The 27563-nt window shown below is 29.6% G+C and overlaps 2 protein-coding genes across 4 annotated transcripts in view; one reads left to right on the forward strand and one right to left on the reverse strand.

Moving 5' to 3' along the window:
- Positions 1 to 651: 651 nt before the first annotated feature.
- LOC147071994 (FAST kinase domain-containing protein 3, mitochondrial-like) lies at positions 652 to 2879 on the forward strand. Its single transcript, XM_085947200.1, has one exon. The coding sequence runs from the start codon at positions 794 to 796 to the stop codon at positions 2753 to 2755; it is 1962 nt and encodes a 653-aa protein (XP_085803326.1). The 5' UTR covers positions 652 to 793; the 3' UTR covers positions 2756 to 2879.
- A 6374-nt stretch (positions 2880 to 9253) lies between these two features.
- The window catches only part of kcc (solute carrier family 12 member kcc), a 227919-nt gene continuing 209609 nt past the window's right edge, over positions 9254 to 27563 (reverse strand). Inside the window, exons 13-21 of one of the 3 annotated variants that reach the window (XM_085947199.1) lie at positions 23699 to 23867; positions 22828 to 23017; positions 22529 to 22744; positions 21598 to 21705; positions 20428 to 20481; positions 18720 to 18917; positions 16922 to 17079; positions 11319 to 11458; positions 9254 to 10452 (exon numbers count right to left, since the gene is read on the reverse strand). In XM_085947199.1, coding sequence (XP_085803325.1) covers positions 10361 to 10452; positions 11319 to 11458; positions 16922 to 17079; positions 18720 to 18917; positions 20428 to 20481; positions 21598 to 21705; positions 22529 to 22744; positions 22828 to 23017; positions 23699 to 23867 — 1325 coding nt within the window. In that variant the 3' untranslated portion in view covers positions 9254 to 10360. Of the gene's footprint in view, positions 10453 to 11318; positions 11459 to 16921; positions 17158 to 18719; positions 18918 to 20427; positions 20482 to 21597; positions 21706 to 22528; positions 22745 to 22827; positions 23018 to 23698; positions 23868 to 27563 lie in introns of all 3 variants that reach the window. The other 2 variants (XM_085947197.1, XM_085947198.1) reach the window with 2 other exon arrangements.

The following is a 27563-nucleotide window of genomic DNA, read 5'->3' on the forward strand; positions in this document are numbered from 1 at the left end:
CAAGTCAAAATTTGAAATTTCAGTAGAATGTGTAAAAAAATTTCATTAGATTCGACAAAAATTATCAGTAGATTTCTGCTTTTCGCCGCGGGCCGCAGGTTTCCAATTTTTCATAGTCAGCTTGTTTTTTTTGGGAAAAATATTTCGCCGCGGGCCACAGATTCCTAAATTTTCGAAAATGGCTAGTTTTTTTCCCGGCTGGTGGGAATTTTGTGAAATGAAGAAATATCAGTAGATTTCAGAAAATATCAGTAGATTCAGTATATTGCCAAAAATATCAAAAAATATCAGTAGATCTACTGAAATTTCAATAGACATGGCAACACTGATGTCGTGGGCCGAGTACTTAATTGGGAGGAGTCCAATCTCTTTGCTACAAACAGATGTTGCAAACAACAAAAATAGTCTTTATTATAGTTTATTTTTACTTTGTTTAACTGTGATAGTGAATTTTTATAAAGTAAAATCGTTGATTTTCACACATTTTTGTCAATCTACCTACTTATTTTTGAAAAAAATTAAAAAATCTACTCAATTTTGAAAGTTATATCTAGCAACACTATCAACAGAATCAGGCAATCATACTAATCATAGACTAAATAGACAGACAATTTTGACAGCTGATGAAATAGTATATTAATTTAGTTTATGGTCTGTGACTGTGAGTAATTTTTTTTTTTATAATAATGTACGCAATGTCGTTAATATTATTGAATATTGTTGTTTTAGACGTATAAAAGTTAATAGTTATAAGACCGTTATTTATATATGAAGAGTAAGCAATTTATGAAACATGCATTCTTCCTTTTGCTTAAAATATTTAGTGCGTGTAGGTAGGCTAACTTATCAAAGGATAAGCATAACCTCAACCAATCTTACATATTATTCAGCAGATTTATGGAAACGATCCAAAAGTGACAAAACCGGAAAAGAATCCGAATTTGGAAGTAGTACTATACTTCTCCAAGACGGTTGCAACGTGCAAGAGTTGCCTATAATTGTTCGTAAAGTGAAAGATATTTTGGCACCTTTTGTAAACAAGATAGACTGCAGCAAAGAACCTTCATCAAAAGCGACGGGCGATTCAGATATTCACCGAATGATAAAAAAAGAATTCAGCAATTGTTCATCATCCAATGAAGTTGTCTTATTGCTTTCAAAATGTAGTTCGTTGACACCAAATATTGCTATTGGGGCTGTAGAAAGATTTTTTAATTTGGAGGAAATTGACAGTATTAATAATAATGTAGAAAAAGTCACAAATTTTAGTAGTGCTGATATAACAGAGAAGCTTGTAAACGTTATTATAAAAAGTGACAATATATACACTCTGATTCATGCTTTAAAAGTTGTGAGTGATCGAAATGAAATATACAGAAATCAAATTTTGGATGAAATTTTAAGAAGAATTACGGACAATAAGCTCACTATTCGCCAACTCTGTGATGTTATTTTGTTTCTTGGTCAAAATACGCATATAACTAAATTCAATGAAAACATTGATAAGCTGTGGTTCGGTTTCACGGAACGGGAAAAGGAATTTGACAAAGACAATCTTTTGTGCTGCTACAATATTCTACAGTATCTTAGAAGAAGTCAAAGAATCGTGTTAAGTGTTATAGAAAAAAGAACCATCGGCCTGTGGTGGCAGTTTCAATCCAACCATGTTATTGATATTTTGCATGCGGTGACACTAAATGATATATATTCTATCAAAATTTTAAGTGTTCTCGGTAGATGGTTAAATGTAAATATACACGCCATACCTGAAGAAATCCTGTTGGAGATCATAGCTAAGTTCGCCCAATTGAAGTACACAGATAATGAAATCCAAAAGGCTCTCTCAAGATATGTAAAAGCCAAAGGAGTAAATATAAAATCACATTTACTGTTGACAACTATTATGAACTATTGTACTTTATTTAAAATTAGAAATGTTATTATTTTAGGCGGTTGTGTAGAGTATTTTATAATCCACGGAAAAGATTTGCATCCCATGTTTTTAAAACCGTTTTTATACACTTTTGGCCTGCTTAGCTTTCATCCCAGTGATGGAATCAAGTTTTGGGAACAAGTGGAAGCAATTTTCAATGATAATTTCTCAAAAATCAATGCCGAAGACACTGTTGATATAATGTTGGCTTGCATATATTTGGAAAAATATCCATTAAATTTTGTGGAGAAAGTTTTCAATCCATATTTTCTTGAAAGAGTTAACACATCGCAGAAAAGAAATGTACTTAGACATAAGTTGAAGCTCATAGACACTGCTATGACATTAGAATGTAAAACTTATCACGGTCCACTGCTTCCCAAAGATCATAGGTCAAAATCTCTTTGGTTAGACGGCCGAATAAAAAGACTAGTCAACCAGATTAAAGATAGTCTTGAAAGTGTTGCCGGAGGTGCAGATTGTTTATCGACATCTGTTCTGCTACCTAATTTGTTTACGACTGAATTGTATGTAGTTGATGTTATGTTGCACCCTAAAGGACTCCGTAGTAGCATTCTTAATTTAAACTGGTCAATCGACAGAAATATCAATGTTGCATTGTTGATAAATTTACCAGAATATTATTGTGCGAATGAGGAGACATTATTGGGTCCTCAAATGATGCGTGAAAGGCATCTCAGAATTTTAGGATTTAAAGTGGTTAATCTTAAGTTTGATACGATGTCAAAACTTATAATGCATCGAAAAGAGTTAGAGCAGTATTTAATTGAAAATCTCAAGCAAGCTAAATCTGCAGTCTAAAAATAATACACAGTGTATTAGTAATTTTAAAAGTATCATACTTACAATGTACCTACTATGTATTTTTTATCTAGTGATATAATAATCAAAATACAGTAAACTCCTGGTTATCGTTGCTAATGATGGGGAGGGAGGCATTGATAATCGAAAAATACGGACAATACAAATTATGGATTTTTATATAATTTGAATATAGATATATCGAAATTCAGATTTGCATGATTTTTAGAAGATACTTGTGAGATTATATCAATAGCGCACTTTGAAGGCCACTAATCTATTTTTCATCAAGTAAAATTGTTGATTATTTTACATTTTTTTCAATCTATGTACTGAATTTTCAAAAAATCGTCTGGCAATACTGCAAAACACTCTTTAGTATAGAATAGTGGTAAAGGGTGGAGGTAGATCTAACAAAATAATCCCCCCCTTTCAGTCATATTTATTGGTTTTAATTGAACTAAAAATACAAATTGCAGATGCTTTTTAAAATTCGATTAAACCCTGCCTAAACTAAGCCATAATACATACAAAATATTCTTCTATCTAATATCTATTATGGCCTGCTTTCTACATCTGGAAAAAATTTCCTTCACAATCGAATGAGTATTGCTAGCTTTTCTTTGGGGAGTTATAAAACTTTGTTAGTTTCAAGACGGCTAATAGAGAGTTTACTGTAGTTTCAGTTTTTACCTAGTTTATCTTTTTACCTTGATGTAATAAAACCTTTTGGGCATAGTATAATATTCTGTATACCTACTTCAAACATTTCAATAAAAAGATATGTAACTTGAGTTTAAATTAATTAAGTATGGCTGTCATTATATAATATGTAATAATGAATTTTTGTACATGTTCCTGTTATAGAAGATTTTATTTATTGCATATTAGTTATCTACATACTTACTTGTGTTGCAATTTGTATGGGGTTATCTAAATGGTTCCATTTTATTTGTACTTATCTGTCCATATAATGTTTTTTGTAAATTATTATACACTCATAAATATACAAGTATTAAAAAATTAATAAACATATTTGTTTGGTTTTATTTTGTAATTTGCCCTGATAACTGTATTAAATTATAATAATTGTGATGTATACCATGTTTAGTTATCGTCGCTGTATATTATATACCACCTATGTGGTGATTTTGACGAAAATGAATTAATGATACCACGTGATGCGCATTTTTTTCTCTACCATCTGTATTATATCATTTGTGGAAAGATCAAATAAAAAATTAAATCGCCAAATGAAATCGATATTAAATTAATAGTATGTGAGAGCATCCAAAATCATGCACCATAATAATTAATAGTATATGAGCGTCCACCGCAATAGATCGGTATTAAAATAATCTTATGTGAACACGGCATGTTTACACATGATTCAATGTATTCAACACGGTGCATATAGAATTAATCCTATGTGTTAAAAACCTGGAAAAGGCTATGATTTTACAATTTAATAATAAAAATACGTTTATCCAATTTTAATTTATGGTTAGGATCTACAAAAAATGTTAAACATATATGTAAGTATATCATTTAAGATTATTTTTTAAAACAGGTTTTTTATCTCAGAATATGACTCAAACCACATAGGAAGTATTTAAAATACAGCAACGTCATGTAATATATTGTGTAGGTTGTTGACTTTCTTCAACGTTTTATGGGATAATTTTGAATAAAGGTTACAGAAAATGTGTTAAGTAGAAAATAAAATGACAAATCTATTTATATTTATATATTTTATAACTCATCTTAACATTCATATAATTATACTTTTTCTTAAAATCTGTAATAAGAAACATTCATTACTAGAAATCTATGCAAGTCATTTCTTAAACTCTAAAATAAGATCTCATAGTATCAATTTCAAACTAATTACCTACAGTTTAAAGAGATTTTTCGACCATGCTATAACATGCAACAAATTACACATTTAATGTGATTTGTTTTTTTTTTTTTTTTGATAGTCAGATTTCGGCGATAGAATTTGATTACTCAGTTGCATATTACAACATAACCCGCGAGGTTGATTCTATACGCTGACTCACAGCCTAAACTAAGGTAACAATGTTGCCACGAGAAAATTCGTTTTGAAAAAAAATACATTAAAAAACGATAATTTAAATATTTTTAAATCTTCGGTGCACAATTACGTCTTACAGTGACTAACACTCAAAGTTCAATGGGAAATTCATGAAATCTATATGATTTTTGATAATGATGCAAGAAAACTTAATCAACGAAAAAGCTCAACTTACATTGTTAAAATCCTTTAAATTTGACACAAAATAAAAACTGCATCAAGTTTTATAAAGAATTTGGCACAGTGATTTATAAATTGATTAAAATAACTTTGTAAAAAGGAATGGAAACTTCCGGAACCAGAAAATTTTATTTGGCGGCTTCTTTATTATTATATTACTTAACATGAGTAAGAATAATTTGAGATATTATTTACCTTGATACTAACATTTCTTTCATGCGGAAATTCTATTTTGAAACTTTAATAAATCGATTTCTTGAATTTTTCAAAAAACATCAATATAATAGTATTTATATGGCAAGGCACTTAGGCCACACTAAATCATAACTGATAATTTTAATATTGAAAATGTGACCTGAGCAAGTTTAGTAAATTGAAAACAAAAAAGAATCACGTTTTGGAGTTACTTACTGATTTCGACTGGTAGAAAGTACCAGCATTTAAATTAATAGTCCATATCGGCATCTAGAATTTATTTAACATTCAATTAAATAATAGTGATTTATTGATTCAAGATCAATCATTCTAGGTACCTATTATGTATGTTGTACACAGTGTTTTACATAATTTTTAATATCGGTAACAGAAAATTATTTCTAAGTCTCATTTACCCAACGAGTTGAAAATGATCAGAAACATTAATAACAAAAAAATACAATAAAAATATTATGCTGATGTCGAAACTTGATATAATAATATAACAACAAATTATTTTCACAATATGACGAGACTTAAGTGATGGTTTTCAGTATATGAAAAAGGGAGATGTATTATGCTTACTATCATTCACACTACCGCTTAATTTGTGAAAAGTTTCATTTTAAAATGACCATTTATTTTACAATTGTATTTTGTATCTACATATGATTAATTGTATTGCTCATTGGAATATACAGTCGTGATAGTGTATGGAATATTGGGTCAAGTAAAATTTTTGCTTTGCGTAAAATATAATTTATGGTCACTAATCACCGCTGTCTCCTTTTGGAAAAGTACACTGATAAATAATGGCATCGAAAAATCATATAAAGCGCTCGCTAGACGTTCAATATGTTAATTATTAAGTAAGTGCAAGAACGTAGTGGTCGCGCGGAGGCGGCGTCTTGCGAAACTCAAACGTATAACCGTGTGTAAAATGTTCGTAGACAGTGTCTTTTTTGGGGCATAATACACACGGTTATACGTTTGACTTTTGCAAGATGCCGCCGCGCCGCGCCCGCCAAATCACTACGGCCGAGCACTAAGCGGGTACGAATAGCATACTGAATTACTTAGCCTTTTATTTGAAACAAATCAATGGACATACAGTCAGCTGCAATAATCAAAATGTTAATTTTGACTCGAATGTCTAAAAGAAATATATTTTGCCAATTTTATGTCACTGTTGGATTTATACGTACATTTATTATAATATATAAATATATTTTCCATGCATACCTAATAGTAACATATTTTTTAGACTCGTCAATGTTCATATATTGCAACTGACTATGTTAGATGAAAATTCACATGATTAGGTACCTACTATCAGCTAATCTTAAAATCAATATATAACCAAAAATGGTTGTAATAACATGAATAAGACATAAACATAACATAAATATAATAAAAAGGCAACATCAAAATTAACACAGTCCAGACAATATAATAAAAAAGCTTTCATATCCCTTTGAAATAATATTATATTATGCATATTATATCATATAATATAAATTATCCAACAACTTAGTATGTATCGATTAGTTTTGTCAGCAAACCGATAAATAATATTTTAATCCGTTAGTATGCATAGGTACATTTATTATTATAATTAACCATCAAGTCAGGCAATTTTGAATACGATTATAATAATATTCTTGTGCTTCGATCATATTATTAAATGCTTTGTTTATGTTTAAGAATAGTGATATAATTTTCATTCCCCTAACTGAAAATTTTGTCATAACGGCTAAAATACATTGAATGAATTAAGTTTGTTACGGTTTTGAAATATTTTTAGCATCATAGTAAAGTTATCTATGTATGTATCTAAATATGGTGTAGCTACGTTTCAAAGAATACTTTTATTTGTTCTTTTATTAAATATATCCTAAGATTTAAGGTATAAATTTTCTTAAAAAAAATTCATGCACCATTTACATAATGATGAAGAGCACACAAATTATATAACTACACATTTATAATGCGAAGAAATAGTAACAAATTAATGGCAGTTTCATGTAATTATCATTTGAGTTCAATGATTATAATATATATATAAATTAAATCACAATCATGGTTTTATAAGTTCAACAATATTCATTGTTTGGACAATCAATAAGATTCCGAGTGATTGGCACTCAAGCTTGTAATGTATCCAATCCACCAAACGCCAAACTGAAGTCTTATTCGACGATATTACAATTTTTAACGAGTTCCTAAAGGATCGATTTTTAAAAAAGTTTTCCATTTTTAATGCAGGTACATTAAAGGCCTAAAAGAAGTATACTTTTTTTAATTAAATGAAAAGTATGCCATAGAGATAAATATGTATTTAGTAAATATATTATTATGATTCTAACTAATAAAGTAATAATTGTTATATATAGCGATAAGTATCCTACGAATACGTACGTCACTATTACAAAACATGACATAATCACATTGTAGAATTCAGGGTTGAACCTAATAACTACCGATGGAAAACGTCGCTCCAAATTAAAAGGCTTCCTGTTCTTTCTTTTAGAAGGAAACAGGCTTATAAAACAACTAATGAGACGATACCTAAGGTCAACCCTGATTTATTTTATGCATTATGTGAATGTTAAATTTTACAAATACTTTATAATTATCCATTACAGCTTTATATTCAACACAAATGTTCAGACAATTTAATATATTAATTCACAATAACATAATACATATAATATTGAATAATGATTATATATAATAACTGTATTTTTAATTACGGATTGAGCATAGACATAGACCAGCCGCCAAGTTTTGTTAATAATAAATATTATATCTTGTAAATATACAATCCAGATTTCTCTTAAAAATTTGAAAAATATAACAGTTTATATAGGTATGTATATTATATGAGAATCATTTATATAGTTTTAATGTAATTTTATAAATTCTTTCATTTTTTTGACACATAGAGAGTGACTAAATATGTAGGTATGTTATTTAATAAATTGAGGTTGAATAATCGAATTACCTTTATAGATTTTACTAATGCTAATTTTATCACACATTCTAGCTACTTTCATATTTGACATTGAGTTTTATTTAAAATTACACATTTATACTGCGGAATATATTCATAAATCGTAATCCAAATCGTTTAATATTACATTACAACAACTATCAATCGATTAAAGTAAAATGATATTTTAAAAATAAATCGTGCATCAAAGTTAATCAAAAAATACTTCAATATAATATTGTGTTTGAAACACATTCACTATGAATAAGAACACATCAAGTTGTTATGTATTAAACACGTTTAGCGGGTTGTCTTCCTTAACAAAATTTAATACTCTAATACTGATAGCAATCAGAAATCATAAAAAGGTAATTAATTTATCTCTAACCAAATTCATATTACTAAATTTTTGTATCTTGGCTATAAGACTGAATTTCATCAGAAATGAAGTAGGTATATTATATATGTAGAAAGAAAATATTTATTTAATATAAAACTAATTATAATCGTGAATCTAATAATGATGCAATACTTTTTTAGGCATTGAGACTAAACATGATATTGTTTAATATTTTGAAAACTTTTAAATAAATCTATAATTATTATTATATTAAGTGGAATGGAAAAACAATGACTAAGCAAGTTATGACATTTCAATTGAAAGTTGATACACAAGAATAACAGAGCTATATATATATAAATTATAAATCATATTATTAGATTCCTATTTTGTAGTCGATGTTTGATTTTGCAATGTTTAAAATGTGAATTCATTTCTGTCAAAAATAATTGATTTTTCAAAATATTTAATGTTTACATACTTAATAATGGGTGAAAACTAATGGCAGAATTTTAAATAAAACGGGACATATTATGTACGATACATGAACAATGCTAATACAGGTACGGTTGGTTTTAAAAACTCTTTTCAGTAGTTTTGCATTATTACTTATAACGTTATTTGCGCTGTATCTAGGTTTGTTTTCATTCCACCAGATCGAACTTATAATTTACGTAGGCATTATTTTTTTTTCATGAAAATAATTTCAGTATAAACTGAAAGCAGAAAATTATAATTTATCAGATAATATAAAAGGAGCAATGCAAAATCTCATTCATTCATGCATATTCTATGAATACTTTTTTTATCATCATACTTTCAAATGAAATATATGAAAATCTAATCTATCGGTCAAACAATACATAGATTTTTACATTCTCAAAATAACATCATTATAAAAAGCATTAGCATAATAATCACTCCTACAGCAACATAGTTGCATTATAAATGTTTGTATAATTTCTTAGATTTTTTCTATTATTGCGATCACATTTGCATACTGTAGCTTACCAGTAAGACAGTTAACTAACATATTACTAAATCAACAGATATTTATGAAGCATTTAAAATACTAATTTGTAGAATTAATAATATGTATCTAAATAAAATAATCTTCTATTAATAAAGCAACTCAACAACAGTACATCGAAATGAATGCCTCTCTCGAAATCATTTGAGGTTTTTATCAAATACATCCAAAGTGTTCTTGTAGATAATCTCGATCGAACTTAATTAGTCAAAAGATTACACATCACTATAATACATAACGCAGAATTTCAAATTGTCAAATTTCGCCTTAAAGTAATTACAAAGTATAATATATTTATCATCGAATTAAAAAGTACTATATTGCAAAATCACTAAACCATCACTTTTTTTCTAATTGAAATGTCAGAAAGAAGGCTCTGTACCCGTTCATAAGATCTCATTTCATTAAGGAATTTCGGGTACATCCAATTATTAATGTTTATTCACACAGCGTTGCGGTGCGACTTTCAACAGTCGTCCGCTGCGAATCACATCTCATTTCGCGGCGGTAGTGGAGAGCCATTTCGGTCTTGCGTAAGAAAAAAGATTTCTTTATTTCTAATAGCTGAGAATTTCGTAGTTGTGAGATTTGGCCCATTAAGACATACTTCATCCTCGTTTAATAGCACACTTCACAGGTGGATTACATCTCGATCTTCTTTAATAGTTTTCACTATCGGCTCTCCAATATGTCGGGTTATAATAAGAGAAGGATTTTAATATTAACACACAACTAGCGGCAGACTTAAGTGTTAAAAGGACACAAATGCATATTCAAGAGTAGATGGTGATGACTTCTCGTCCCCCGCCTCTCACCATGAGCACTCTTTCCAAACCTTCTGTGAGAACTTCCAAAAATTCCATATCTGTAATGAAAAATAAAATTTGTACATTGTTGGCTGTGGTTACATCAATATTCACCCTAACTTCTACTATCACCCTCACCCTCACACTATGCTTAAATTTCATTAAAAAAGAGCAGCTTGGGAGTTTTTTTTTATTATTGATTTTTCACACATTGTTTTGATAAGGAATGCTGTTATACTAACATTTTTTGATTTGGAGGTCTTATACATTCAAAAGAGATCATAATATTTTTGTCGATCAATTAATTTTAGAAGGGAATTCTTTTACGGAAGAGAAGGAATTTACAGACATCACGCAAGATGTGTTGCTCAGGAATATGCATTACGTTTTAGTATCCAGATAGCCTTACAATTTAATAAATCTATAACACCTGTACCTGAAAACAACTGTTTGAAATTAAATCATTCACCTTATATAATATTCAGCTTCATCTACAGGTGCATATGAAATTCATTATCTCACCAAATTAAATGGTTGTACCCAAATATTCCTTAATAGCTCAGAAATAACTCAAATACTGCAGAGATTCTTGCAGTTTGGTTATTTTCCAGTGTATAAAGTGTTACATGATAAAATGATAGATGGCAGTATATGAATTATTTGTTGGAAAATTTCCTTATTCCAAATATTAGTACCAGGAAAATAATAATATTTAGTACCTAGTGTAATTATGAAAATAGGCAAATTCTGCTATAATAATTTAATTAATTAATTGTAATTGCAGTAAATGTAACTTGTATGGAATAGATGCATTCAAAATTTCCATATTATTAAATGATTAAATCATGATATATCATGATAATAAAAATGTATTTAATTGCATTAAGATTATTTTTTTATTAGATTTCTTGAAAAGGGTACTTACAATTCGACTCTCTTTCCATCTTAGTGTCCCTCGGAGGGCCTGGCAAGTTGAGGATAACTAACTGAGCATCGTGGGATTTGTTCACAATAACTTCGTTCAGCTTCACGGCTGTGTGCATCCGCCGAACATTTCCTTCATCCCTATATGGTGCAAAATTAATGAGTAAAAATAACAACAAATGGTAAATGGAGGGACGTGTAGTCGAAGGAGGGTTTTGTTTATTAAATTTTTTTTTTACACATTAGAAATCAATTTAATTATAGAATCGTGAAAAAAATTATGATGTATCTTTTTTAATTTTTCATTATTATCCAATCCACAACTTTGTGCATGTTTGCAATTTGACAGAAAAACAAACCTGCTCTGATTGTTAATAAATAGGTACCTAGGTTAAATTTTAACAACATTGAATTTTCATATGAAAATTCAACAGATGGCCATTATCAAGTGTAGTTAGAGTGTTACGCAGTCAGCATCATTCTATTTCATTCATGTAGTTTTTTCATCTTCTTTCATATATTTAGACTCTGGTAGCTTTTTTGAAGTTCATATATAAACTTAACACTATAACACCATTATTATTCCTAAATACTTTTGCCTAATCACCAAGCTACATCGGTTCAGTGAACATTAAATACAATCCTATTCGAATGTTGTATCAATTTTTTTCCGATACTGATACAAGTGAACCTGTATTTTTGTTTTCATGGTCCTATTAATGTTATTATAACACCCAATACGTTAAAAAAATATTGTTAGTCAACAGATGTCAGTAAGAACACTAAAATTAATTATCGTTGAGAACTATGCAAGATTGCAAGTGGAGTGCTACCGATTTTAATGAATGTAACACGTACAGACTCACTGTTAGTGATGAATGGATGGGATGGAGTTCAACTGTTCAGTATGTTTAGTCAATTGTGCATTGTGGCACTTTTAAATAATTATAAATTACATGGGTACACATTTTATGTTGTTCAAAAGTGTAGATATAAAAATAGTTATATTTTTTTTAAGTAAGTAAATTTTGTTATAAATATGATGTATAAATACATATTAATTTGCAGACATACTTTTCAATTAGTTCTTGTAATATTTGTAGAAATCTAGTCTGTAGATGCCACTGGCGAATGGTGGACGTAGGCTGTTAAGATCCGACATAAATAGTGCACACTAAACTTTGCCAGTTATACGTATTTGTTTTTATTAAACTAAGGGTACATTATGCATATAGTTTTGGTTGGTTTTTAAAAATTAATTAAACCCTGCCTAAACCAAGCCTTAAGAGATAATAGTCAAAAAAATAGTTGTCTCTATAAAATATCTAAAATTATGACATTATATCATAAGTACATATATTTTATAGATAAAATAATATTTTTATCTCTAATGATTTGGTTTAGGCAGAGTTTAATGATTTAAAAACTAACCATATGTCAGTGGCGAAGGCTCCATAGTAGGCGATTATTTAAAGCCTAACTTCTAAGAAAAATAGATCTTCAAGTTACTAATTTAATTTAAAAAATAAATAAATACACAGAAAAATCCATCCAATTCAGAGTCATCTATCGTCAGAATTTAGAAGTTTTATTTTATTTAATAAGGTTTATAACCATATATCCATACTAGCGCCGCCTGGATTCAACTATATTATGAATTAATTTGACCCCTTTTCCAGATCTGTTTTGTATGACTTCAGTCTCATGGTGCCAACCACTGTCTGGCTTTTTATTCCGTAATCATAAGTTGCTTAGTTTGCGTTTAGATCGCTAGGGCACATTTATTCAAAATAATTATTAATAAGATAATTTAAAAAATAACTTCTATATCTATATCTCGCGATTTTTATTTAATTTTAATTAAGTCTGTGTTTTAAATATAGAAGCATTTTAAAATGTCTAGTTTTATGGGTTAAATTATAAATTGTTATGGAACATATTATACACAACAACGGATATTTTCAAAGATGATATTTTGAGCGTGTAGGTATGTTACGTTTATAAATGTTTAGGAAAATACATAATTTAAACTAATTGCTTATTTATAAACTAATTGAGCTTTTGAAATTTCATCAATTTAGTGTACCTATTCATCAGTAGTAATAATGGGTTATCTTCTTATTTCCCGTAAATATATCTGACAAGCGTGGTTACTCCACAGCTTACCTCTTTCCAAAAGTCACCCTTCGCCACTGCCATCTATAATATGTATTATTAATTCAACGAAAAAAAATAAGAATGGATGAAAAAGTGTGCACTGTTTTGGTCGGATCGCCCATAGCATAGGTACCTAAAGTATTATGGTTTGGATACGCAGGGTTTAATTGATTTTTAAAAACTAACCAACACTATCTGAAAATTGTAGTCTTAGTTCAATGAAAACCAGTAAATATGAAAGACAAAGTTTAGTGTGCACTCGGATCTTAACAGTCTACTTTCACCCCTCGCCACTGGTAGATGCTAAGACAGGGACATAACCTGGTACCTAACAATTAATTATTGAACAATATATTTTATCTAAAAACATTGGAATTAATTTGATTGTCAAGAAGCTTGAGCCAATTAAATTATACCAATCCATTCACCTACTTAGAATAGATTATGATAATATCAATTATTGTTACTAAGATACTTACAATAGAATTTTTGTCAACTGCACCTTTACATACAAAAATATTGACAACAGTAAACGTTAATTTCTACCTGTGTATTTAGGATACATAGAATATTACGCAGAAGTAAAAATAATATAATCTAATTATAGCATTCGATATTTGAATATAAAACATACTAACTACAATAATTATTAATCAACATGACATAATAATAATTAGTAATATTATAACGGGTAGTGTTGCTGACAAAATAAATACTGTTTCTTTGTTTAAATCTAAATTTATATTACTACAAAAATATGAAAGAAAACTAGCTACATTGCAAACAAGATATAAAATTATTGTGCCCGAAAATATCCTTATTAGTAAATCAAAATAAATTTACTTGGTTAATTTAGCCTTTTAAATAATGTTTATAGTAATTATTCTAGCTACAGAAAATGCTGATTGAAAACAAACGCTTACAATAAAATACATTAATTACTATTATTCTAAATATGAGTACATATAAGCATATTATAGTAAAGCAGTTATCTGAAAATAAAAGAATCACTAACAACCTGTATAATTAATAACATTAAGAAAAAACTTCAATTAATAAATCTACGCAGCTTCACTAAAAAAATGTAGATGGTATAAAATAAACAGGCACAGTTTAACACTCATTTTTTTAAATGAGTCTCTAAAATATAATATAAATTATTGGGGAGCCATTCCTACTAGAATCTAAATACTATGAAGAGAAATGTTAAAAAAATACATGAGACAATTTAAAATGCATAATGCGGTAGAATGAACCTAACTAGAATATGAGAATATAAAATGATCGGTAAAGGTAATAATTATTAGTACAATATTATGACGTAGGTATTGCATTTTCCTGTTGATTCAAGGGGGACACAGTCACTGTCAGCAAATTTTAACCGGTTCTATGAGGCCGTGATCGACAGGCCGCAGATACAAATTTCGCGAGTTAACTTGTCCGACTTTAAACTCAAATTACTAGCCACTGCTGATTGATTTGTATAATCTAAAAAATTAAACACATAGTGACATCTGTTTGAATAATTATGAAATACTACCCCACAAATTATCCTTATTACAGCGATTTTAGTAAGAGCTTCTCTCTACATTCAATGTGTGTCGTCAAAAATCTGCAGCCTGTTAGATACTGCCATAGTAATATCGTGAGGCATAGAAAAAGGGTTAACAATATACTTGGCTTTAAATTTGAAACTCCCGAACAAACAGGATAACAATCATAGTACCTACGTATTATATATTTATTATAGCATGTTAATATTTTTATAAATACTGATAAAGAAATAATCATTATCAATAATTATTATTAACGTAAACATTCAACAGCAGAACTAGGAAAATATTACCTATGTTAGATTTATGTACCTACATACAACACTTACAAACAGTTATTACATTCTTTAAAAGCATACATGCATTGGTAATTGAAAAACATCTGTAAAACAATTATTATATTTTATTATGACATTTAATAATAGCATTGATAACAACCTGCATTGCCAACTTATCATTTTTCTTGCCAGATCTACCATTTTTGAATAATCATCCAGCATGTAAATTTCGCTTCTGGCGCACGGCATTAAATCTAGAGCTTTTCAACATTGTAAAAAGCTTACAATTTCTCATAAAAATGCTAGAATATTATGCCAGATTTGCTTAAAAACCAACATGCCGGCCTTTTGTACCTTATTATGTTATCTTAATAATAAAATAATTGTTACATACAAAGTTTTAACGATGACTAAATTTCGTATCTTCGTTAATTTTTAGTTGCACCTATAGCTTATTTAATAGTTGTGAAACAATAAATTGTTCTTCAGTCTGGTCTCGTAAGTCTTTCTAGAAATATTTTTACAAAATCTGGTATTTTTTTGTTATCTAGCTTATTTTCTTACCCATTCTGGCATATTTTTGTGATTGACAGTTGGCAACACTGATTATATCAATAAAATGTTACTTATCATAAAGAGGAATCAATGCATAAATAGAGAAAGCTGAAAAAAATATAGATGTACTGCACTTTTACAACTGACAATCACCGATGCATACCTAAAATTAATTTTTATTCCATCCAACATTACATTAGAAGAAAATTCATTCAAATATTCTCAATGGTAGGTTGTTTACTCACCAGGACTAAGTAAAATTGTAAAATATGACACGGTTATTGTAATGACTGTTACATGTAGGTACCCTATGATACAGTGAAACCCTAATTTTACATTTTTGAAGGGACTGACAAACACATAATGTAATAAGGTACAGATGAAAAATGTAAATTAAGAGAACGGAAACATTTAATTGAATGTTAACTATTTTTTTATCAAAAAATCATGCATTTTGTTTTAGTACATTTTTTAAAACATTCTTTCACCTTTTCTCTTGAACTGACAATGTTTTTATTTGCTGAGATATTGTATGAATAGGTAGGTGTAAGTAAATAAAAATAGAATGACAGACAATAACCATCATTAATTTTCTGAATTGAAAAAATCGCCAATCGTGTTGTGTAACTTTGGCCTTGGGCACTGCAGACGCAGTATGTGCTGATATAGATTGAATTTAAAATTTTGAATACGTAGTATTAGTTGAATTTTGAATATTTATAACGTTAATTGTGGGGAACAAAAACATAATACCGGGAAATAAATGTACAAAAATGAAATGGGAGTACAGAAACTACATGTAAATAGTGCGAAAACGTCAAACCTGGGCACCTAAAATCGAGGTTCCACTATATATAAATTACAAACATTTGTAACGACTATTATATAGTTAGTTCTTCTATTGTCCTAGTGAATAAACAGCATTACAAAATGATAATAATATCATTAATTTGTATTACTGATGGAATCAAAATTTTTTTTAAATCCTACACAATTATGAGAAGATTGAACAACATTTAAACAATATTTACTTGACGATCGTTCCAAATTTTAAAACTCACGGTGTGATGTTGACAGACTTCTTTGGTTTTTCAGGTTTTTCGTTGGCTTGTGCAGCCTTGTCTGGTGCGGCCGCATTGGTCGCTGCAGCTCCAGCGGCCGCGGGACAGCCTCCGCCTTTGCCTCCTTCTCCCTCGCCTTGCTGTTTCTCTCCCTCGCACTGGGATTGTTCATCATCGGGGGAAGAGTCCCACATTGAATCGATTATGTGCAAAAGACTACGGCGGAACTCGCCACCCTTTGTGAATTGAATTGCGAATCATCGTTCGGAGTGAGGAGGAGTGTGACGGTTGTGAGACGCGTTTCCGAATTTGCACATGATCGATTCAACAGTACCGCTCGATGTCATATATTAGGTTTAAGTTATTAAATTGTGCTAAAAATCGCAAAAAAATGCTGTAATCAAATCAAAATGTAAGACAAAAAATCATACACAAGACACGCTCAAAGAAAAAAACTTTTTGAGGCTGACGAGGAGAGTAAAGTTCTCCCGGGTGTAAAATTTTAACAAAAAAAAAATTAATATTGATCTCATGCGAAAAAAAAAATGATCGAAACATGCGCATAACTTGAGTTATTTTCAATATTGTGAAGTAGCAAACAAACAAATTATGACGTTAAAGATCTCTTAATAATTTGATTGGTTGCTTTCTCCGTTTATATCATGAAATTGTATATATTGTTGTCCACATTTCATTTGAGTAATTTAGATAAGAAAAGGGAGTGCAACCATAATTTTTATACCAATTTGGGGAGCGTGCTTGATTTAATATTTACTTTAATAATAAATTAATACGAATAGATGAGAAAAATGGAAATACTCTTAGTACTAAATTAATTCTAAGAGGTGTTAAAAATAGAATTAAGATAAAGGAGATTGCAGATGGCGTCTGATTATCGAATCAATATAGAAAATATTGAACAAAACCAATAATTATTACTTCGAGTGCAAGAGTTATGAAGGGAATCCCAGCTATAATAATGATGATATTTAAAAATGATGCAGTGGCGGACAACCAGTCCTTGAAGGTGAAGTGCGATGAATGGCAATTCACACAAAGTTCTCTTGTGGCGATTCAATGTAAGACAGGATTTTTGTTATATCAAAACTAAACATCATAAAACATGAATAAATAGTTTTTTTTCGAAAACACAATATGACATAATATACAGAATAATGTATTGTTATTTTGTTACCTAGTGATAATGGATACCAATGTTTGAATTTTATAATAATTGATATTTTAAAATCAAGTTATATTTCCCGGATGTTTACAAGTCCCTTTTTTGCCTGTGTGCATCCGCTGCTGCAACTTTTCATCATTTTTAACATTGGGTTAGTGAATATAGGATCAAAACTGAACTATCAATGTCTCATTACATTATTATTAAATTTCTGATCAGGAAATCTAGCTTTAATCTGCAGCACTAGTCTGCGATAGGTAGATTGTATTTTGTTGGATTAATTAATGATATATGAATTATTGTCCTTTTTTCATTTTGTATTTTTTTTAAATTATTAAGTAATTCATTGAAATCTATTGCTGCTATTTTTCTTTTTAGATGTCTGTGAGTTTATCTAATTTGTACATTAATTAATAAAAATCCTATGCTTTATTTATTGAGTATAGAATTAATGTAATTTAGTTCATTGGAATTATAATAATGATTTAAATCGTATCTATCGCAGACTTGTTATCTGCCGGAATTTTTTTCTTTTATATTTTCTTAAATTAAGGGACTTCTACTGGTTCAACTGTACAGGAAATATTCTTTAATAAAAATAGGTAACGAGTTTACCTCTTCGTTTTTGTCTCGCATTCCATTAGACATGGGAGGTGATGAAGGGGGATCTTGCGGTTGATTATCCCCTCCTGCGGCACCCGGTTGGCCATTCTGGTTCGGTGTTGTGCCGGCTTCTTTGCCTCCCGGCTCTGCGAAGCGAACTTTCGTTGCTGTTTTCACTTCATTGTGGTGATGATCGACAATAGCTTGGACCTATGATTTTTGAATTGCCGTTAATACAAAGAATCATAATAATGTAATATGGAAAATATAGCTTTTTATTGAATTGAAAAGAAATTTACAAAAAAAATATTAGAATATGTTTTTTTATGGAACAAATTAATTTTTTCGCCCAATTTGATAAGTATAGGTATAATGAGAAACCTATAAATGTATATTGCCATTAGACACTCTCCATCATATTGGATAATATTTTTTTCAGACCGTGATGGAAACACTAAAACTATCTAGACAGCTAGCGTGCATACTATGCTAGGACACAAGTACTTACGCTTTAAAATAAAATAAGTAGGTAGTTTTTCAATATTTCACAGAATTTAGAAATTTTGATACTGTGAGAATACAGCATTTATTTATCTAATTTCAAAAAATGATATTATTTGTTGATTATTACTTACAAAAAATTTAAGCAATTGTACTTATTTTTGAAATTCTATTTTGTGATTTTCCTAAGATAAAGCTTTGGGTTTGTAGGAACCAAATTAAATAATAATAGAAAACAGTATCATGCATAATATCAAACATGAGTGGGTATTTTAACATGCCAGCCTGCAAATGAGATGAAATTGATGTCAAAAACATGTGAAACAAAAATCATTTGATTCCAAACTTTAATGTATTGTCTTACGTCTGGTAAAAGAAGAGAATTTTGCTGAAAATGAAAACATCCATGTTGCAAATGAAAACTATGTAATTTCATTAAAAGTGTAACTAGCATAAAGCATGAATTGAAATTGTGTGAATTTCAATTTCGCACAACTCCCAATAAAAGGTAAAATACATGATATAGGTACCATTAAATTATTATTATTATTATATGGTTAGATAATATGAAATAAGATATATTTAATTAAAAAGAAAATATCTTTGTGCAAATTAATAGGCTAAGTATGTATCTCTAATAAAAATTAACAGCTGGAATATTAAATTTATTTCTAGCTTCTAAAGCTGTGAATGAAACTAAGTCAATTGAAAATAATAATAATATGTATATTTGAATCTATACAGATGTAATTTAATTATTAATAAATAAATATTAACAGTTTTTTTGGAAAAATGTAATAAGTGCATAAGATTAATATTACTACTTTCACAAAAAGCAAAGATAAAGTTTTATATAATGAAGGTAGGTATTTTCAGAGAAATTGGTAGATATTTATTACATGTAATTCTTTTCAAATAATGAAGCCTTGCATGACTAAGCATAATAATAATAATTAATATAAATTTGAATAAACCTTTATTAGAAATCTGTGTAATAAATAATATAATCTTATGCAGATGATAATGATGTCAAACATAATAATTATTATTAAACAAAGCATGATTATGAATATCTAGAAACCAGGGATTTCATAAAGAAAAAAATGCAACTATACTGGTGGTGATGATGATGATGTTGAAAAATAAATACACCTAACGAGGTTACTGAAAATAAATTTATGTAATGAGAATGGAGTTTCTGTGTGTCACGTTTCTTTACCAGGGGTAAATTTTCTTCAGCATTAGTTTCGTTGAAGTCCACCAGTGATTGCATCTGCCATTTCGAATCGCCGCCGTAACGAAAAAGAAAAATACATTGCAATAAGCATTTCCAATGTGTAGACTGCGTAGCAGATGTAATGAACCAAACAGTAAAGTTATAGATTAGTATTTTAACGGGTCAATAATAATTGAACCAATTTTTATTCAAATAATTATTAAGAGTGTAATTGAGCGTAATACAAAATAACGTATGTCAATATAATCACCACAAAATTCATACATTCAACAACTAATTAGTTTAATCATACTTAAGAAACCTATAAATGTAATTTTTATATTTAAATAGTTTAATTGGTATAATTTTTAAAACAAAAGTGTTAATAAGCTTTACTTTCATAAAATATAAGATTGTGCATTGTTCACAGGTCGATACAAGTATCGATTTCTAAGGATATGGAAACATTTATAACGATAAATAAATAAAAACATATTATGAAAGAAAATGAATGAAAATAGTATGTGAAAGGTTTATTCCATCAACATGCTGAGTTCAGTTGTTTCTTTGTGATGAAATATAACAACACCAAGTTGATAAAGCCGACACATAGTGGTACAGATACTTGTTTATGTATTTCGATGTATAAAGTTTACAATATTTTATTTATATCACAGTACTGTCACTTTCAGACTGGTCAAAATAAAATTAATGTAATCATAATGAACTATTCTCAGATAAAGTAATGATCTTGTTATTTTATGATAGCAGGTTTCGGTGAAAATGACTAATGACTTACTAACTTATGATGTTAATAGTAATAATTAATCTTTTTAAAATTAATACTTTCATCTAATATAAGCAATAAAATTGCATAATAATATATAAACTTCAAGATTAACATTTTAATGAATACTCATGAGAGATGCAGAAATACTTAGTTAAATTAACAAGACTAAGCTTCTCGCGTGGCATTCACTTTTGACGATTTCATTGATAATAATTAATGCTTCATTAATAGATTGATTAAATTTAATAATTTTTAATCTTAACCAGTTTGAATTGTCCAAAATGAAACCAATGATTAGGTTGATTGAGATTTTTGTTATTTTTGTATGGAGAGAATAACAACACAAATATTTAAAAAAAAAAGTGAATAAATGGGACACAGACCACTCCAAGACTTTCTTTCTTATTGAGTCGAAGCTCTCTCAGCATCTGATTGCGTTGTTCCATCATCAATGTACGCTCGTAAGTGTATGCGGAAATATCGCTGTCCATCTAGAAATGGAAAAATGCCACTAAAATCAACCAACTAGACATTAAAGTTACGTTGCTTCACTAAGTACAATTTACTTAGACACTCCATATTTATATTAAACGTGTAGGTACTTAATTTTCACTGTATCAAGAACCGTAAAAGTGAACTACATAAAACCATATATTAATTAGGTACTTAATACTGAAAATGTGACATAAGATTTTCATATTATGTTATGCAAATAAATCGTTGTTTATGGCACCGTTAGAATGAATAATTATTGATGATACATAGAATTCAGTGAATGTTAGATGATAAAAAGATTCCCCCAAGCATGCATTTATAGTCAAGTAGGTTAAAAGCTTCAGAGGAAAACCTTAAAAATATTTATAACTGTCATACAAAATTTATATAGGTCGGTAAATGACTTTACTTTCCACGTGGAAAGAGTTGTTAAAGTGTATTGTGCATTAGAGAAATACAAGAGTGAAATCACAATGCTTAATCCCTTACCACTTAAAGGAACTATGCAGTTTTATGGGGAATAGTTGTTAGCTATTCACCCAACGTATTAGATCTTTTTTGTGGACAAACAAGATATAATAATTTTTGCCAAATGTTGGATTCAAACGTGCGCTCGGCTTCAAAGATGGTCATTCTCCAACACCTACCACAATCTGCCCACTTATTATAATACGTGTCGGCACGTTTATGTAGCTTGTAGATAAAATAATATAATAAAGCTTAAATTGATTTATTACGTTCTATGGCTATGTCATGGTTTAAGAAATATTTTAGGTTTGAGTCTATGAATACAACTGAAATATAAAATATTTTACTCACCATCTCGACGACCTCTACCTCGGCTTCAATACGGAGATGGTACAAGAACATCTTGAGGTCTTTCTTCATTTGAATAGAATTATCCTCCATTTGAGCTACAGTAAAGATACGCATCTTGCAATTTTTCCAGGTACGGTGCTGTTTCAACAAGAAAGGAAGAAGCATCAGAAGACCACCGTCGTGCACAATCCACCATACGTCAATGTTGCCAACAACCTAAAACACATGATTTGGAAATATTTTTTTTGCAATTATGACAACTACAGCATTTGATTATTGCTTATTTTTCAGTGTTGAACCTTTTCACTGGAGTCCGGGAAGAAATTTATGCCTTTGGGAACAAGGAGAGCCATCCTGGCAGAAGTAACATGCCGTACTGTCTGCAAGAAGACATGCCACGTCTTGTCATCCTCGGATTGCCGCCAACCATAAGGCCAACCCAAGATTACAGTGTTGGGTTTCATGCCACCAAGACCAGTTGTTTGGACCCTGAAAATAAACAGGACAAAATTTATTTATTTCTAGTAGATTGCAGCGATTAAAATTTATTTCTAACAGTTTTTCAGAGATAAAGTTTCTACAAATAATAACTATTAGAAAAGAAAAGGCAGATAAGTCTGAGAAATTCAAACATTCATATATAATATGACAAATAATTAAGCACTTCTACACAAATCAATTGAATCAACGTGACTGAATTAGGAAATTTTACATGGAAACATAGCGATTCAAAAAATTCTAAAAAATCTTCTTTTCGGTCTCCTGAAAATAGTGATTTAAATTTTTTTTCCTTTATCTTTTCACGGATTTAAAATATGCATAATATAATAATAGATTAATGACACCTATGAATGACTCGACATTTTAAAATATATGAACACAAAAATTTTGTATTTTAAATTATAATTGCGAATTCGACTGCGACATCTATTGGTAAAATATATACTATTAATAAGTATATTATCTATTAATTAAAAAAAATTGTTTTAGTTACTGTTTTTATTAAATTATTGAAATCTTTAAAACGATTTTCTCAGTAGCTAAAATCCATTTCTCGTAAAAACATTTTTTTTTTAAGTAATCTCCACTCCGTGGAGGCCCATATGATCTTATTAGGATCGGACATGGTCAAAGTCATGAGGCACTTAAATTTATTAGGTAGGTACTCACAAATGACTGAGTCCATCTGTAACGTTTCGCGAAACAAGAATTTCAACAAATCCTTTTACGCGTTCCTCATCCATAGTCTTCCGCAAGTGCTGCTTGGCCGCCAATGCTTCACCAGTAGTTCGAGTGTAGTCTCCACCGATCACGGACACGCAGATGGTCAATCCCTTACCTGATGAATGAATGAATAATAATATTATGCATTAATATTACAAAAACATTAGATTTACTAATATAGAAAAATAAGGATAAGACGTATAGATACTAAATAGGGACATCTAGTAAAATATAATTTTACATTTAGAGGTATTTTTAATTAACCAATATTATGTTCAGTCGTACAAACTTATCTAAAGAACGGTCAAAAATGGAACTACGGACTATCATATTGACGCCATTTTAAAAACGTCATTCTAATTTCATATTCTGTCCAGTTGCGAGTCTTTATTGGGTAGTTTCCGACTGTGGCTCCCTCATCCATTCTTTAGATAAGTTTGTAGGTCTGTATATGCTACGCCGAATGTGCGAAATTGACTATTACATGAAATGGGCAAAATTTTGTCAAAATCATGAAAAATGCAAGCCCGTTGCCTTCTTCATGAATTAGACAAAATATCTGCCAAGTGCGTGAATTTGGCAGTAATTTTTCTGCCTAGTTCATGCATTGGACAAATTAGATAGTAGCGCTACGGTGGTGTTTTTTGCAACTAAACTAAATGTGTCAAATGCTCATGCATTGGTCAAAATTTACATATATTATCTATGGTCAAAAAGATGGTCGCGCTCCGGTGGTATTTTTTGCAACTAATCAAACAAACCAAATGTGTCAAGTGTCATTGATTATAATATAAAAATATACCAATCAATAACTACAATGACGTTCATATCCATTTACTATTCACAAAAAAATCTAGAACTATAATATGATAACGGAAGAATTTTATTAAAAGGTATTTTCGCGATTTGATTCGTGCTTGGGTATCAATCGTGCAATGGTCGATTGTATGTTTGTGATAGTTTGTTGACACTTGTTAGCTAACCTCAAAATGGACATTCAGTTGAATTCAGAATTACAAAACCTAATCTAACCTAACCTAATAATAATATTATATTATGTCCAATTATAACTAATAAAACCATCCGTATTAAATTTACTTTTTCTACTGTCATGTTGGCAGTTTAAGAATTCCATACCCTGGCGAATTCACGTACTCGGCAGATAATTTACCTAATTCATTAATAAGGCAACGGGCTTGACTATTACATGAATTAGCCAAAATTTTTCCCATTTCATGTAATAGTCAATTTCGTACATTCGGCGTAACATATATACTATATATCGGTGATACCAGAGGCACCTAGCAGGAAAATACGAAGATTGCAATTTGAGACATTTTTTTGATAATTTACAAATTAAAACTAATGTATCTGTAAACATTTATTTGAAGTCAAAAGTAAACTTACAATTATTGTAAAAAATGTGAATTTGTCAAAGGACCCCGTCTTATTATCACATAAATATTTTATGTTCATTTCTATTATTAAAAATTAGTTTATTAAGTTTTTTATGTTTTGTCGTACATATTTTTGACCAATTCATAGTTATAGTATTTTTTATATTTATTTTAAAAAACATCGATTTTTATAAAAATATTAATTTGTATAACTTGAAATCATCTTTAGGTAAGTAGAGGTATCGCCTTAACCGCTTAACCGGATGTATGCCACCCTACAATTACTTGCACAGAAGACCGGTCATAGAAAATGAGTGTGTAAAATGAGTGTGCATAAAAATACATGTTGTTCTTTACTAGCCCCGGTCGATTGTTTAAAATAAATTAATATATAATATGTGTAAGGTTTCATTTTTTCATAGAAATTCTGTTTTTTAAAACATGCGTATAACTTGAAATCTTTTTTACTTATATCGAATCGATCTTAGTTTAATATTTTCCTGCTAGATACCGCTAGTATTAAGCGTTAGCATTATTCTTCCTTTTAAAACTTTTGAAATATAAATTTCAGTAACTTGTACCTATTAAATTACATGCTTCGTATTCTGTCGCCAGATGCCTTTAGTGGTATGTATTGCAATTACACTCTCCATTAATTAAATAAAACTTATTTAATTAATGCATTTACATGCCATTTCCCTAGTAGCTTCATATCATTCATTTTTATTAGAAAAGCGTTCCCAAATCATAGTAACGCCACGTCACTGATATTGTAAAAAGGTTAAAAAAACTTTTAGTTGATAACGAAGTTCAACCTTTTTGCAAAAGTTTATGGTTACATATTATTGGAGATGATCATACAAATATCTACGCTTAGGTATGTAGGTATACCATGAAAGTAAACGTAATATTAGGCAACTTTCTTTATGTGGATACTTCGAACATAAATATGAAGAGTGAGTGGGTGGTAAAGAATTTTTGTGAACTGAAATTTTCTGAAAATATTACACATCTATCCTCGGAGAAAAAAACATATCATTCATGGCAATATTGATTTTGTTCATACTGTAAACACAAAATAACGAAAGTTATGAAGTTTTTCGAACGGAAGGGTTGAGCAGGATGAAAAATAGAAAAGGTTGAACTTATTATAAGTATTTTGATACTATGAAATATTGAAAATGTTTAGCAGAGAAAGTAGTTGGGTACCCACATACTTTGGTGCCTACGTGTAGGTATAATATTCGGGTCGATTTTAATGCTCGGCTTAGTGCGTAGGTAGGTAATGTTTCAACTAGATTTTTGCGGCGAAAATTAGCATGTGGTTTCCCTAGAGACAATTTAACAATGTTAAATTTTCTCTCGGGCATTTCCCATGAATGTTAATTTAACATTGAAATTAACATTTACATCGCATGAATATTTCAACGTATAGGTTTACATACTTGCGGGAACAATTGAAAAATATTACTCATTGTATTTGAGTCTAAAAGGAATAATATGCATTAATTGTGGATTGTAGTTATTAATGTAAACGTTCCAGTAAAAGACACGTCAAAATGAAATGAGATAAGAGCATAATAGGTATTATAATACTGCCCTCATAAAATGGATAGCCTCGAGTCATATTTTTGTTAAAATAGAGTTCGGTACGGATGAGAAGTAACGTGTTTCATAATACGCTTTACACAAAATAACAAAACTATGAATGGCTATCACCAGTGACGTCCCTAGACAAAATGCCGCCCCTAGACAGTGCCAAAATGCTGCCACATTTTTTTATACTTACAGTACTTTCTATCATCCTTTCATGACTCCAATATCTAAGAGATGTGTTGTATCCGGATACATTACTAACAATACCGCTGATTAATCTAATTTAAATGTGATTTATGCTTCAATAGACAATATTGGGAATCTACGATTTCAGATAGGTACATTTAAAAATACGCCTGACAACTTCCAAAACGAGTAACTAGCAAGCATATTTGGATAAATTTTATATTAATGTAAGCCTACCTACCTACAATTCAAATATTATTTGCAAATCTACACGTGTCATTGCTGTTCACTAAGGACGTGATGTCCAAGGACAACAAAAGTAAACAAGACATCGCGAACCCGCCAAAAAAAATAAAGTCCTTATTAAACTTGTATAGTAATAATTAATACATTATGTTTCTAACCAGTGAGCTGAATATTTTATTGGAAATATATTTCCGTTATTACTAAGTTTAGGTAGCTATTTATATAAATAAATAATGATTCTCTTCGATTTGCCGCCCTTCGGGTAAGTGCCGCCCCCAAGCAACGCTCAATCTGCCTACCCCCACGGGAAGTTACTGGGTATCACACACGATTTTACGATTGTATTGACAATATGCGAAATGGAAGAAGCCGGTCTTGATTAGATT

The sequence above is a fragment of the Rhyacophila brunnea genome, unplaced genomic scaffold (assembly GCF_057557595.1).
Source record: "Rhyacophila brunnea isolate RB1 unplaced genomic scaffold, BYU_Rbru_1.0 scaffold_2, whole genome shotgun sequence".
Classification (NCBI taxonomy): Eukaryota; Metazoa; Arthropoda; class Insecta; order Trichoptera; family Rhyacophilidae; genus Rhyacophila; species Rhyacophila brunnea.